General features: G+C 39.4%; 1 protein-coding gene across 9 annotated transcripts in view; it reads left to right on the top strand.

Moving 5' to 3' along the window:
• The window catches only part of CEP295 (centrosomal protein 295), a 56,823-nt gene that overhangs the window by 22,747 nt on the left and 21,476 nt on the right, over positions 1-12,600 (top strand). For 6 of the 9 annotated variants that reach the window (XM_045483621.1, XM_045483622.1, XM_045483620.1 and 3 more), the window contains 7 exons: positions 2,118-2,301; positions 2,523-2,690; positions 5,526-5,747; positions 9,926-10,018; positions 10,164-10,267; positions 11,866-12,003; positions 12,454-12,551. In XM_045483621.1, the coding sequence (XP_045339577.1) occupies positions 2,118-2,301; positions 2,523-2,690; positions 5,526-5,747; positions 9,926-10,018; positions 10,164-10,267; positions 11,866-12,003; positions 12,454-12,551 (1,007 nt within the window). Of the gene's footprint in view, positions 1-2,117; positions 2,316-2,522; positions 2,691-5,525; positions 5,748-9,925; positions 10,019-10,163; positions 10,268-11,849; positions 12,004-12,453; positions 12,552-12,600 lie in introns of those variants that run through there. The other 3 variants (XM_045483626.1, XM_045483628.1, XM_045483629.1) reach the window with 3 other exon arrangements.

The raw sequence follows: 12,600 nt of genomic DNA, 5'->3' as shown, positions 1-12,600 counted from the left end.
ATAATGAAGCCTGGCTTTATAAGTTTAGCTTTACTTCTGTCATGCTTATTATCGTTCAGTGTTTATCCTTATCCTTATCCTTGGAACATAGCAGAAAACAATTCATTTTAGAAGTCAAATGATTTTATGTATTTGACTAATGCATTTGGATGTTTTAAACACTCATGTGAAGAATGAGTTTTTAAGTGCTTCTGTGGGAATTAAAAGCCTTAAAGTGGGATCACTAGGTGGCTCAGTTAGTTAAGCGTTGGACTCTTGTTATTGGTTCAGATCATGATCTCACGGTTTGTGAGATTGAGTCTCGTGTTCAGCCCTGCGCTGACAACGCGGAACCTGCTAGGGATTCTCTCTCTCCCCCTCTGCCCCTCCCCAACTTGCTTGTGCACACTCTCTCTCCCTCTCAAAATAAGTAAATAAACATTAAAAAGAAATAAAATCCTTAAAATTCGTTGGTATAGTTTTAACTGATTCATACACAACCTTCTCAGTTAAATTTTTAGGTTTTTATAAGCTGGGAGTAAATTATGACTAAAATAACTGATTATCTGAATTATTACCAATACTTCTCATCCTAAGACTTAAACTGATAGAAAAAAAAAAATGTGAAAGATAAACAAACTGAACACATTGTTCCACAAATCAGTAATGTTTAGTGGTTAAGAAGGTAGACTCCACAGTCTGCCTGGAATTTCTTCTCTTCACTGCTTGACTGGTTGACCTCAGGCAAATTACCGAACATCTCTGAATTGTTTCATTGTCTGTTTTGAAGATTACATGAGTTTAATAAGCCCTTAGAATTGTGCCTGGAATTTCATAAGCTCACAGCAAATGTCAGTGGTGATGGAAGATGTTAATATAAATGATTCGAGTAGAATAATATGCCGGACTCGCGCTGAGCTAGAAAGAGTATATTCAAAGAACTTTGAAGTTAAATTGAATGGGATTGTTTGAATCTTAATATAAAAAAAAATGAATCATAAAACTTGACATAAGAATAAGAACGAGTAGTGTTGTGGGGCCCCTGGGTGGCTCAGTTGGTTAGGTGTCCGACTTGAGCTCAGGTCATGATCTCGCGGTTTGTGAATTCGAGCCCCACATCGGGCTCTGTGCTGAGAGCTCAGAGCCTGAATCATGCTTCGAATTCTGTGTCTCCCTCTCTCTGCCCTTCCTTTGCTTGCTTTCCGTCTCTCTGTCTCAAAAATAAATCAACAAAAAAAATTAAAAGAAAGAATAAGTAGCGTTGTGTCTATCGCCACTTGGCGAACACTGTTACACGGCTCTCTCTCTGCCTTTTTGTAGGCTCAGTGTCTCTAACATGAGAATGGTCATCAAAACCTGCAATCATCAAAACCACTGGTAGAGGATTTCCTTTTCCCTGTGTGAACCTTTTTGCTGCAGACCCCATTGTGTCCTGGGATCTCATTTCCTGCTAGTGTCTGTTGTAAATAGTATTTGGCCCCTGCATACCTCTCCAATATTATCTTTTTCCCTTAACCATCCTTGCCCTCAGTACCCTGTCTGTCCGTTACCTATAGCAGTGTATTTTCTCCAAATGCCCCATGCCTTCCTCTCTATACCTCCGTGCTGCAGTAATTATTTCTTATGTGTACTCCTCCACCCACTTTTATCTGCCTTAGTCCTCAACTCAAGGGATGAGAGGTCTTCCCTTATCCTCCCTTACTATCTTACACCACTAAAATTCAGTTAGATAACCTCACTGAAACATTCTGCTTAAACTTTCCTATTAGCCTACCTTCTTAGGCTTAAAGACCTATAGATAGATCCTGTTTCATCATGGGGATTGACAAGAGTGTGAAGTAACACGAAATATCTGTTAAGCCAGTCACTGTGGGTCTTGGTGCTTCTCTGAGACTGTTCTATGAGACTCCTCTAGTCTAGGAGTGAGGTTGTGTTCTAGCATCGAGCATGGTATCTGGCTTCCAGTAAACCTTTCGAGTGAAGAATTAATGACTTTTTGTGGTAGAACACAGGAGGGGGGTGGGGAGGGAACCCCAGTCCCTGTTCCTCGTGACTTCTCCACTTGGCCCTTCCTGTGAACAGTCCTGTCTAAGGTCTGTGCCTCCACTGGTGTTGATTAAGTCTCTCCGTTCTCGAAGACTCAGGAGAAAGTAATGAAAGAACTCAAACAGCTGCAGCAAGACGACCTGGCACGCAGGAGACAGACTGTGGCACAGATGCCCCCGCAGCTAGTTGAACTTGCGTACAAGCGCAGTGAGATGAAAGAAGACCGGCAGAGGGAGCTGGAATTCGCCTTTGAAGACCTGTATGATGCAGACAGGAGTAAGACCCTTTCAGTACGCTTTCCACAATGCTTTTAGAAGTGTTTGGGTGGGAAAATACATTCGTATTGTTGAAGCAGTCATTATTTTGAAATGACTTCTCGGGTTGAAAGAAGCTCTCAGGGGTTAGACTTGGAAACCATGATGGCCTTTAAATTATATGCTCAAGTTCTTCTTGGTCATTTCAGAATGGAAACACTCTCTCTCTATTTCTTTATTGAGAGGTAAAAGGAAACCTGATTTTGCGCCTTGAACCAGAACCTTTGCCTACTGTGACTGATCCGATCCAAGATGAAGAACTGGACCTCTCAATGGAACAAGAAAATTTAGCAGAAACTGAAAACATTCCAGTGACAGAAGCCGAAATAATATGTTCTAGTGAAGCAGACGGTAAACACTCCTGGGCTGAATATTACAATATTTCATAGGAAAAAATGCTAGTAATTTGCCAGTAGGAAAGTCTGGTCTAATTTTAGTGCAAACAAATAACTAATACTGATGGGAGTGACGGAAGAAGGAAACCATGTTTTTAGATTTCCATCATTAACGATCCTTTTCATATATGTGGGAGGAAAGTCATTTTGTTCACATGTACATAGGTTATTAGATTATTTAAGTTAGATACTCAACTCTAAGTTCATTTGAAAACTCAGCATTATTTTTAGACTTTCATCAAGTCACCACAGAGTTTCTACTCTGTTAATAGGAAAAAACTAGTAAATAGTTCATGTATCATGATGAGCAGCACAAATTTCAGCCTCTCTTCTAAACTTCCCCTCTGTCTCCACCATTCTTAACTTTGTCACTTGGCTGTGTCACAGTTACTTAAAACTCCCTGTCTGGGGCGCCTGGGTGGCGCAGTCGGTTAAGCGTCCGACTTCAGCCAGGTCACAATCTCGCGGTCCGTGAGTTCGAGCCCCACGTCGGGCTCTGTGCTGATGGCTCAGAGCCTGGAGCCTGTTTCCGATTCTGTGTCTCCCTCTCTCTGACCCTCCCCCGTTCATGCTCTATCTCTCTCTGTCCCAAAAATAAATAAACGTTGAAAAAAAAAAAAAAAAAACAAACTCCCTGTCTGATGATAAATCTATCCTCCCTTGTCTACTGAAACGTTGTCTTCCTCAACGTTAGCGAATGGTCCCACAGTCTGCGGTTATCTAAGCCAGCCCGGTGCGACTTACGTGTAACACTGCCCCCCTTACTTCACATCTCTTTAGAGACCAAGTTCTCTTTATTTTGATCTCTTTTTTCCCTCCATACCTTTGTTCAAAACCACTCAAGCTTTCTTATCATCTTTACCCCACACTGGTTAGGTAGCCCTTCGGTGTTCCAACTTTATGTGGGTCCCCTGTTAGATTGCTGGGTGAGACTCTTATTAAGTTGTAGGCTCTATCCCTGTCCCCTGTGCCCACACTGCCCTCTGAACAGTACGGTGACTGTGGTGTCTCATAAACATGAGAAGATGGGTTAAGGGCTCACTTGCCTTCCAGAATTCCTGCTTACACTTTATTTCTGGCCACTGCAGAATCTTTGATTTTCTTACCAGATCAGCCGTGCCTTGAGGAAGACATTTTTACTGTTTCATCCAGCTCTTTCAGTTTTTTAATTGGGAGTACTATTCAGATCTCTCGTTTGTCAGAATTGTAATTCTTGCCGTATCCAAAAGAACACTTTTCAGCTCCTGCAGTTCCCATTTGGAATTGCTCGCTTGATGTTGCTAACTCTCTTGATTTTTCGAAAGCATCTAGGAATCTCATTGGTTTAAAAATCCTTATTTTTAAATATTGGCCACAGATTTAATTTCTTAAATATGAGTGAATCACAAGCTAATGGTGAGTAAAAGCAGCCAGACAGAAAAGAATACCTAAGTATAATTCTATATTTATACGAAGTTAAAGTAAACAGAACTAATCTGGTTTCAAGGTTAGAACAGTGGTTATCTTTAGGGGTGTATTGACTGGGAAGGAGTATGAAGGAGCCTTATAGGTGTTGGTAATGTTCTACATCATGATCTGGATTGTATTACGTAGATATATGTAAAATTTTTTCAGCTGTACACTTGGGTTTTGTGTACTTTATTGTTTGTAAGTTAAAATTAGAACATTTTTTTAATGTTTTTATTTATTTTTGAGAGAGAGAGAGAGAGAGCAAGCGGGGGAGAGGCAGAGAAAGAGAGGGAGACACAGAATCCACAGCAGGCTCCAGGCTCCGAGCTGTCAGCAAGGAGCCCGATGCGGGGCTCGAACTCACAGACCATGAGATCATGACCTGAGCCGAAGTCAGATGCTCAACCGACTGAGCCACCCAGGCATCCCATATTATAACATTATTTATTTATTTATTTATTTTTTTATTATAACATTTTTTAAAAAGTATGTCAGACAAAACCATAGTTTGCCAGTTTTTGACTTCAGTAGATTGCTTTAATTTTATTCCTTGATTAAGCCAGAGAACTATGTATTTGCAACACAGTTCTGTCCCCTGAGAGAGTTGTTTTTACTATACTGAGTTTTGGTGTTGTCCTGTTAACCCATATGGAAGGATGTTTGGGGAAATAAGAATCTTGTTTTTGACCGAAGGGATCTCTTTATGAAGGTAGTTGAGCAAAATTTTCCCGATCGTACCGGGGAGAATTTGAGAGCACCTGATTGTCTTTTAAGGTTCTATCTAGTTCTGTTTTCCTCTGTAGCCTACTAGGAAGTACAGGGCCCGGGCAGCTTTTTGGCTCAGGTGGTTGAATGTCCAATTCTTGATTTTGGCTTAGGTCATAATCACAGGGTCATGGGATCGAGCGTCATGTCGTCGGCTCTGCACCGAGCGTCCCATATTTGGGTCTCGTCTCTAGAATAGAGTATAAAACCTTATAGAACATATTTTGAATGCTAATCTTCCACAAGTTAATTAAACGGTATGCATTCTGTCATCATTTAGCAAACAGAAAAACATCTTCCTGAAAACATTTTTAAGTTTGAAATTTGTGTTGCATGCATATTGTTGGAAAATAGTCGAATTTTGGTGTTTTTGTTTGAATTTAAATTGAAAATTCTTCCTGGTTATAAAATTGTGATGGGGGCCAAATAGCATTGTATATGCTGCTAATTTATAAATGTAGAGAATAATAAAGTGCTTTTATTATAACTAGTGAGTGTGGCAGGTACTAAGTATAATGGTAGAATAATTTGCTTGGTATATAACAGATGCTGAATAAGTGTTGTTCTTTTCTTTTAGCTTCCTTATCAATGAAGACCCACCAGGTTCCTTCAAAAATTCTTTTTAAAAAACTATTAAATAAGATCCGAAGCCAAAAATCTCTCTGGACGATTCAGTCCACGTCTGAAGACGAAAACGAAGTGATTACCACTGCTAGTGAGACTGAGAGTAAAGCCCCAACAGTCGAATCAGGAGCAATTGCTGATGAAGATAGAACATTATCCTCTGGGCAGGAACGAGGTGATTCTCTCCAAGAGTCTCATTTTGTAGCACATAGACCCTTTTTAAGTTGTTCAAAAATATGATACCTGAAAAATCAAAGAATAATTGGTCAAAGGAAGAAAATGCTTTAAAGCCCACGATGCTGCTACTTCAAGGCAGTAAATGTTAAAAACCTTAGTGAATCTCCTTCCACACACGCTAACATGGTAGTATTGTTTATATATGGTTGACCCTGGCACAAAACACGTTTGAACTACGTGGGCCCAATTATACGTGGATTTTTCCATAAACATATTAGAAGATTTTTTTGGTGATGACGATGATTTGAAAAAACTCACGTACGAACTGCGTAGCCTAAAAGTACAGAAAAAATTAAAAAGTTAGGTATTTAAGAATATAGTATATAGGGGCACCTGGGTGGCTCAGTCAGTTAAGCGTCCAACTATTGATTTCTGTTCAAGTCATGATCTCACGGTTTGTGGGATCAAGCCCCGTGTTGGGCTCTGTGCTGACAGCACAAAGCCTGTTTGGGATTCTTTCTCTCTGCCCCTCCCCAGCTCATGGTCTCTCGCTTTCTCAAAATGAATGAACTTAAAAAAAAAAAAAAAGAATACAGTATGTAATATCTATAATATACAAAATATGTGTTAGCTGACTGTATTATTGGTAAGACACCCGGCTGTCAGTAGGCTATTAGTAGTTAAGTTTTGGGGGAGTCAGGGGGCACCTGGGTGGCTCTGTCAGTTCAGGATCTGATTTAGGCTCAGGTCATGATCTCACGGTTTGTGGGTTTGAGCCCCACATCAGGCTCTGTGCTGACAGCTCAGAGCCTAAAGCCTGCTTTGGATTCTGAGTGTCCTTCTCTCTGCCACTCCCCTGCTTATACTGTGTGTGTGTGTGTGTGTGTGTGTCTCAAAAATAAATAAACATAAAAATTTTTTAAAAGTTTTGGGGGAGTCAGAAGTTATAAGTGGGGGTTTGGCTTCTAACTGTGGTGGTGTTCAAGGGTCAGCTGTCTATTTTAGGTCCAGTAATTAATGAACCAAAATTAACCGGCTTGCTATGGTTAAAATATTTAGCGTATTTCTAATTTTTCTTGTTATTTTTTGTGCTGTAGAGAGCATCCTTTTAGCAGTCTTTGCCCACATCTTTATTTCCTTAGGGACAACTCTTGAATTCCTGAATCAAAGAATATGAACATGTTAACAGCTTTTGAGTATATTGTGTCGCGTGTTTATTTCACATTCCCACCAGAGATTTGGCTTCTTTGTTACTCTTCAAGAATTTAGGGGGTTTTTTGGTAGACAAAAAGGTTATTTTAAATACATTTCCAGAAGTTACAAAAGTCAAGCACAACAGCGTCTGAAGTTACAGACTAACAAATGAATCGTGATGACATAACTCCTCTTTGATTTGTTTTTTTCCTTAGAGCTTTATCTTCTATGTATTTTTTTTTAATGTGATTGGATTTGTATGGAAATATTTTGCTACCAAGCTTCTGAACCAAGTGACTTATAGCTCATGTCTAGATTTTGGATTTTATCCTAAGTACAACAGGAAACCTTCTGGAAATAGTCTTCACTTGACCTCTTGACACCACTTTCTCTTGGTCTTCTTACCTTACTGGCTCCTCCTTCATAATTTCCTTCGCTGCTCTTCTCATCTCTACAACCACGAGTCCTTGCCCCCTGAGCTTGTTTCTCAGATCTTTTCACACTCCCTAAACGCCAATGTCATGACTTTACGTTACCATCTTCGAAGTGTGTGTTTCTAGCCTTGACCTCTCCTTGGAACCCCACTCATTTACTTAAATGTCTTATTTGACATCTTCCTGGGTAATCGTCATAAACTTTTCCAAAACTGGACTCTTAATATCCCCTCTAATAACCACCTGCTTTCCTACACTCGTCCACATTTCAGTAAGTGGCAATAAAGTTTTCTTGCTGAAGTCGAAAAGCCTGTCCTTCTGGTTCCCTTTTTTATATCGTACAACCAAATCGTCACAGATCCTTTTAGTCTCACTCTAAAACCTGTCCACAGTGCCACCACTTCTCACCACCTACTGCCCTAGTTTAAGCTAAATTTCTTGTCCAGTGCAGATTCTTGCAGTAGCCTTCTAACTGTCTTCTGTCTTCAGATTTTGTACCTTCCTGCTGTGGTGTAATCCCAGAGTCATCCTGTTAAAACACAAATCACCTCATGTCATTACTCTCGGGGAGGCCCTCCAACAGCTACCCAATTCGTGCAGTTAAAACCAACGTGCTTATAGTGGCATCAAAGCCTTGCATAATCTGCTCGAGCACACACCTCTCTCCCACCACCTCTCTCACCCTACTTCCTCTTGACTTCCTTTCCAGCCACACCTCCCTCCTGAACCACTCACCATATGCACTGTCTTCCTGGCTGTTCCATGCATACAGCAGACACGACTCATGTGGTCTTTGCAGATTGCTGGTCTTGGCTGGGATGCTCTTGGATATTTCTGTGCCTTACTCTTCCTTCAGATACTTGCTGAGACCTGGCTTTCTCAGAAAGGCCTTCTCTGTTCACTCTATACAAAATGGCAAGTTACTCCTCTCCCCCATTCCCCTTACCCTTCACTCCCTATCCCCTCTACCCTGCTTTCTTTCCATAGCTGTTACCAGCATCTCCTAGACCATAAATTTACTTTCTTGGCTTATTTGCTTCTTGCCTTGACACTCTGTCCACCCTGCACATCCTCCAATCCTGGTATAACCTCCATTGAGGGTAGGAACTTGGTTTTGTTCATTGCTGTATCCCCAAGGCATAGACAAGTGCCTTGTGCATAAAAAAATGCTGTTAGTATTTGTTGAAATAATTGAGTAGCTTAAAGCAAGAGAGGTAAGTTTGGAAAGTCAGATGTATATATGATATTTAAAGCCATGGGAACTCTTTCAGGGGAAAGAATTTGGTGAGAAGAGGACTTAGGAGACCATTGGAGGGACTCCAGCATTTAGCAGATAACTAAAGAAGGGCAGACAGCAAAGTAGTAAAAAGGACTGGCCAACAAAGTAGGAGAGAATACGATTTCGGAATTCAGTAAAAGGGGGATTCATCTTCAGTCATAACCAAGTTAATTTTTTGAAAGGCCCTGTATGAGTGGGCTTTCTCCAGCTTCATCTTGCTTCTTTCTCCCCCTTGTCTGACTACACCTTATATTCATTCTTAGACATCCCCACATTCTCTACCCAGCTGATCCTCCTTACTTTCAGATGTCCGCCTAAATGTCATTTCCTAAGACAAATCTCATCTGAGCCCCTAGCCTAATTCAGATTCGCTTATAGTACTCTATTATATAATCCTTTATTTCTCTTATATAGCACCTACCAGTTTCTAGTTTTATAATTTTTTCTGAAGATGAAAGGTGAATATGTAATGTTTCTGTCTGCCCACTTGCCTGTAAAGCCTCCTGTCCACCTTTTTAAAATGTGCCACTGTGTCCCCAGCATGCAGCACATAAGTAGGTGCTGAATAAATGAGTGAGTGAGTGAATGAATGAGTGCTTGATGCAGCGTTCCTGGCTCCCCTGATATGATCAGAAAAACTGATTTAACTTCCTTCTCTGCTCTGGTTTAATAAATAACCAAAATCCTGATATCTAAAAATGTCAAGGAGGGTACTTGGGTGGCTCAGTCAGTTAAGTGTCTGACTCTGGGTTTCAGCTCAGGTCCTGATCTCACAGTTTGTGGGATTGAACCCCTCTTTGGGCTCTGTGCTGGTGGCATAGAGCCTGCTGGAGATTCTTTCTCTCCTCCTCTCTTTGCCTCTTCCCCATTTGCACTCTCTCTCAAAATAAACTTAAAATAAAAATGGACTTTCCTTAAGCTTCTCTTTTTTAAACTTTGGTACCTTGCTTATTCTACTCTTTTATGCTTTTCTCTTGTGTTTGGAACTATCAGTACACCTTTTTAATCAGTTCTTCATTTTTTTCCTTTTGGTTCACAATTTTCGTCTCCCATCAGTCTTCTTTTATTAGGCTCAAGTTTAATGGATAAAATATGTGGTCATCTGGAACATGACTGGATCTTAACTAAATAAGACATATAGATGAACCAAAATTGAATTGTTAATCTGAATGCAAGTTGTTTTTTTTGTGTTTTTTTGTTTTTTTGTTTTACTTTGTTCAGATTTAAGCTTGACAGTGATAATACATTCATAATAATGTATCTTTACAGTTGCTGAAAGTGATACTTTAACAGTTGACTCTGGACCACTTAGTAGTGAAGAGAAACCACTTTCATTGGATACAGACTATGAAAAGGAACAAGGTATTTTTATCACATTCTCAGATTAAGCTTGCTTAACATTCTTTGTCTAATACAATTACATATGTGACAAATGAATAAAGAGAATAATAGTGGTGTCAAAATTCTAAATTATTGAAACTAATTTTTGTTTTGGGGATTCTCCTAGAAATAAATGAGACTCAGCCCATCACAACTGTAGCTCAGAGTTCGGTTCTACTTCATCCTCAAGAAGCAGCAGCCAGAATTAGAATGGCAGCAAGGCAGAAACAGGTAATCTGAACTTTTTATTTGTAGAGGTTTCTTTCTTCGGCTAGGTACCATAATTTTGTTTGATCAATGAAATTTGTCTTACTATCTGGCTACTTTTGATACTGTTTCTTCTACCTTGTTAGAAAGGACTTCATCTCTGCTTATAAACTATTCATTTAACCCTTACTACATTGTTTTGTATTTAATACTTTTGTATGTATCTTATTTTCCCTGTAAAGCTTACCATTTTTCTTTAAAGACAGAGACTTTTTTAAAAATTCAATTCATTTTACATAGTTTCTGGTTCAATGCCTTATACATAATAGTAAGTGCTCAATAAATGTTCGTTGAATAAATGAGTCCCTGTCATAATATTAGATACTCAGCTAGGCTTTATAAATCTCAAAAGTTTTTCTGAAATACTCTTTTTCAGAAGAAAAATTGTAAATTCAACCTCCTTAACTATAATTTTGGTCCCATCAGCTTTAATAAAAGATTTTTTTTTTTTTTTAACACAAATTACCTTGAAGGTGGTTAATTGTTACTAAGCTAGTTTATAGTCATAGTTTTTTATATAAATACAGTTGGGGAGTGAGAATGCTATGAGCCAGTATTTCTTCTCAGATAAGTGTTTTCTAATCAATATTCTAAAGCAATATTGTCCAATAGAGCTTTCTCTGCTGTGGAAACGTTCCATATCTGTGTCCAGTATGGTACCTGCTACATGGGCTGTTGAGTACTTGGCATGTGACTGTCGCCACTGAGGAACCGAATTTTAAGTTTTATTTAATTTGAATTCATTTACATTTTAATAGTCACATGTAGCCAGTGTACTTCTAGAGGTACTACTGAAATATCAACGGTCCAAATTCAGTGGGTCCTATGAGTGAGGGAAAGAAAGGAAGGTGAAGACAAGAACTCGGCCGTAGCCACTACTGCCTGATCAGGAATAGGTAAAATACCAGATTGAGACATTTTTTATTTTCAAAACCAGATCATTCTTCATTATCTCTGGTGGAAGTGTTCCTCTTGATAAAACTTCACATTCATTCCTTGTTCTACTTATTCAGTAAGTATTTGTCTGTTATGTGTGTTCTAGGGACTGTACGAGATGCCCTCTTTAGCAGGCAACCAGTCACACTAGTCCCGTGCTCAAGAAGCTCGAGGTTCCTCTGGCATGTTCTAATTACTTGGATCTGTGTGTGTGTGTTGGTGTGTTGGTGTAATTATTAGAGTTTATGTGTTACCCCTCTGCCATTGTCTTCATCTGTTTCACGCCTGACAGAAAAGACACAGAATGCTGCTCATGTTTTATTTGGCCTCTAGATAACTGCACCCCTTCATGGGTGGGCCTAAGAAATCAAATTATTTGTGAGGCCTTAGTATTTAATTTCTCTAGTCATTTTTCTTACTGAGAACACTGGAAAATTAAAGGTGCGAGCACAGAATTTGGCCGAGCATCATAACAGATAAAACAGTGGCAATAAGAGAGAAAACATTACCACTTTCTTCTCGACAGCTGGTACTCTTGGTGATGAGATCGGTTTCCTTTCAATGTAATGCATGTAAACTTTTGTTGAGTTTGTCGTTAATAGATCAGTAGTATTTTTGTTACTTAGATCATGGAAATCGAAGAGCAGAAGCAAAAGCAGTTGGAATTACTTGAACAAATTGAACAACAGAAGTTACGTTTAGAAACTGATTGCTTCAGGGCTCAGCTGGAAGAAGAAAAAAGAAAAAGAACTCAACAGACTGGGGTAAGATGCAGGAAATCTCATCCCTACATAGATTGTTGAGGGATAAGAAAATATGAGCAATCTTAGCATTCGGGAAAGTGAAATGCATTTTTAATCTTATTTGGTAATTTTTTTTCTTTTAGTGCTGTGTGTGTGTGTGTGTGTGTGTGTGTGTGTGTGTGTGTAGATATAGGTATACTTACACAAACCTGATGGCTTTCACCTTTCAGTTTCTAGAGGGTGCCATCGTATATGACCATGATTTATATGTAATGTGTACATTGAGCTCTTGGGCTTGGCACTAAAGGAGAATGGTGGGTTACTTCATTTCTTCATAATGGAAGTGCCAGTCTTTTGTATGAAAAATAAAGCTATGTGAAAGTTTACAGTCATCGAACTTCAGTTTATGTAAAATACTTTGGTACTTGTTTCTAGATTTGCCTTTCAACTAGTAGCTTTGTCTTTCGTTAGGTCAGCACTGCTCCAGCATCACGCGCTGTCAAATCCGATGAAGATAATCACAGGCAGATGATTCGTAACTATCAACATCAGCTTTTACAGCAAAACAGGTATTAGCTAGGGTACGGTTTCTTGTGATAGTGTGTGGCTGCATCTGCA

This window comes from Leopardus geoffroyi, chromosome D1, assembly GCF_018350155.1.
Source record: "Leopardus geoffroyi isolate Oge1 chromosome D1, O.geoffroyi_Oge1_pat1.0, whole genome shotgun sequence".
Classification (NCBI taxonomy): domain Eukaryota; kingdom Metazoa; phylum Chordata; class Mammalia; order Carnivora; family Felidae; genus Leopardus; species Leopardus geoffroyi.
The sequence above is the reverse complement of the archived record's forward strand: the minus strand, read 5'-3'. Positions and strand labels throughout refer to the sequence as shown.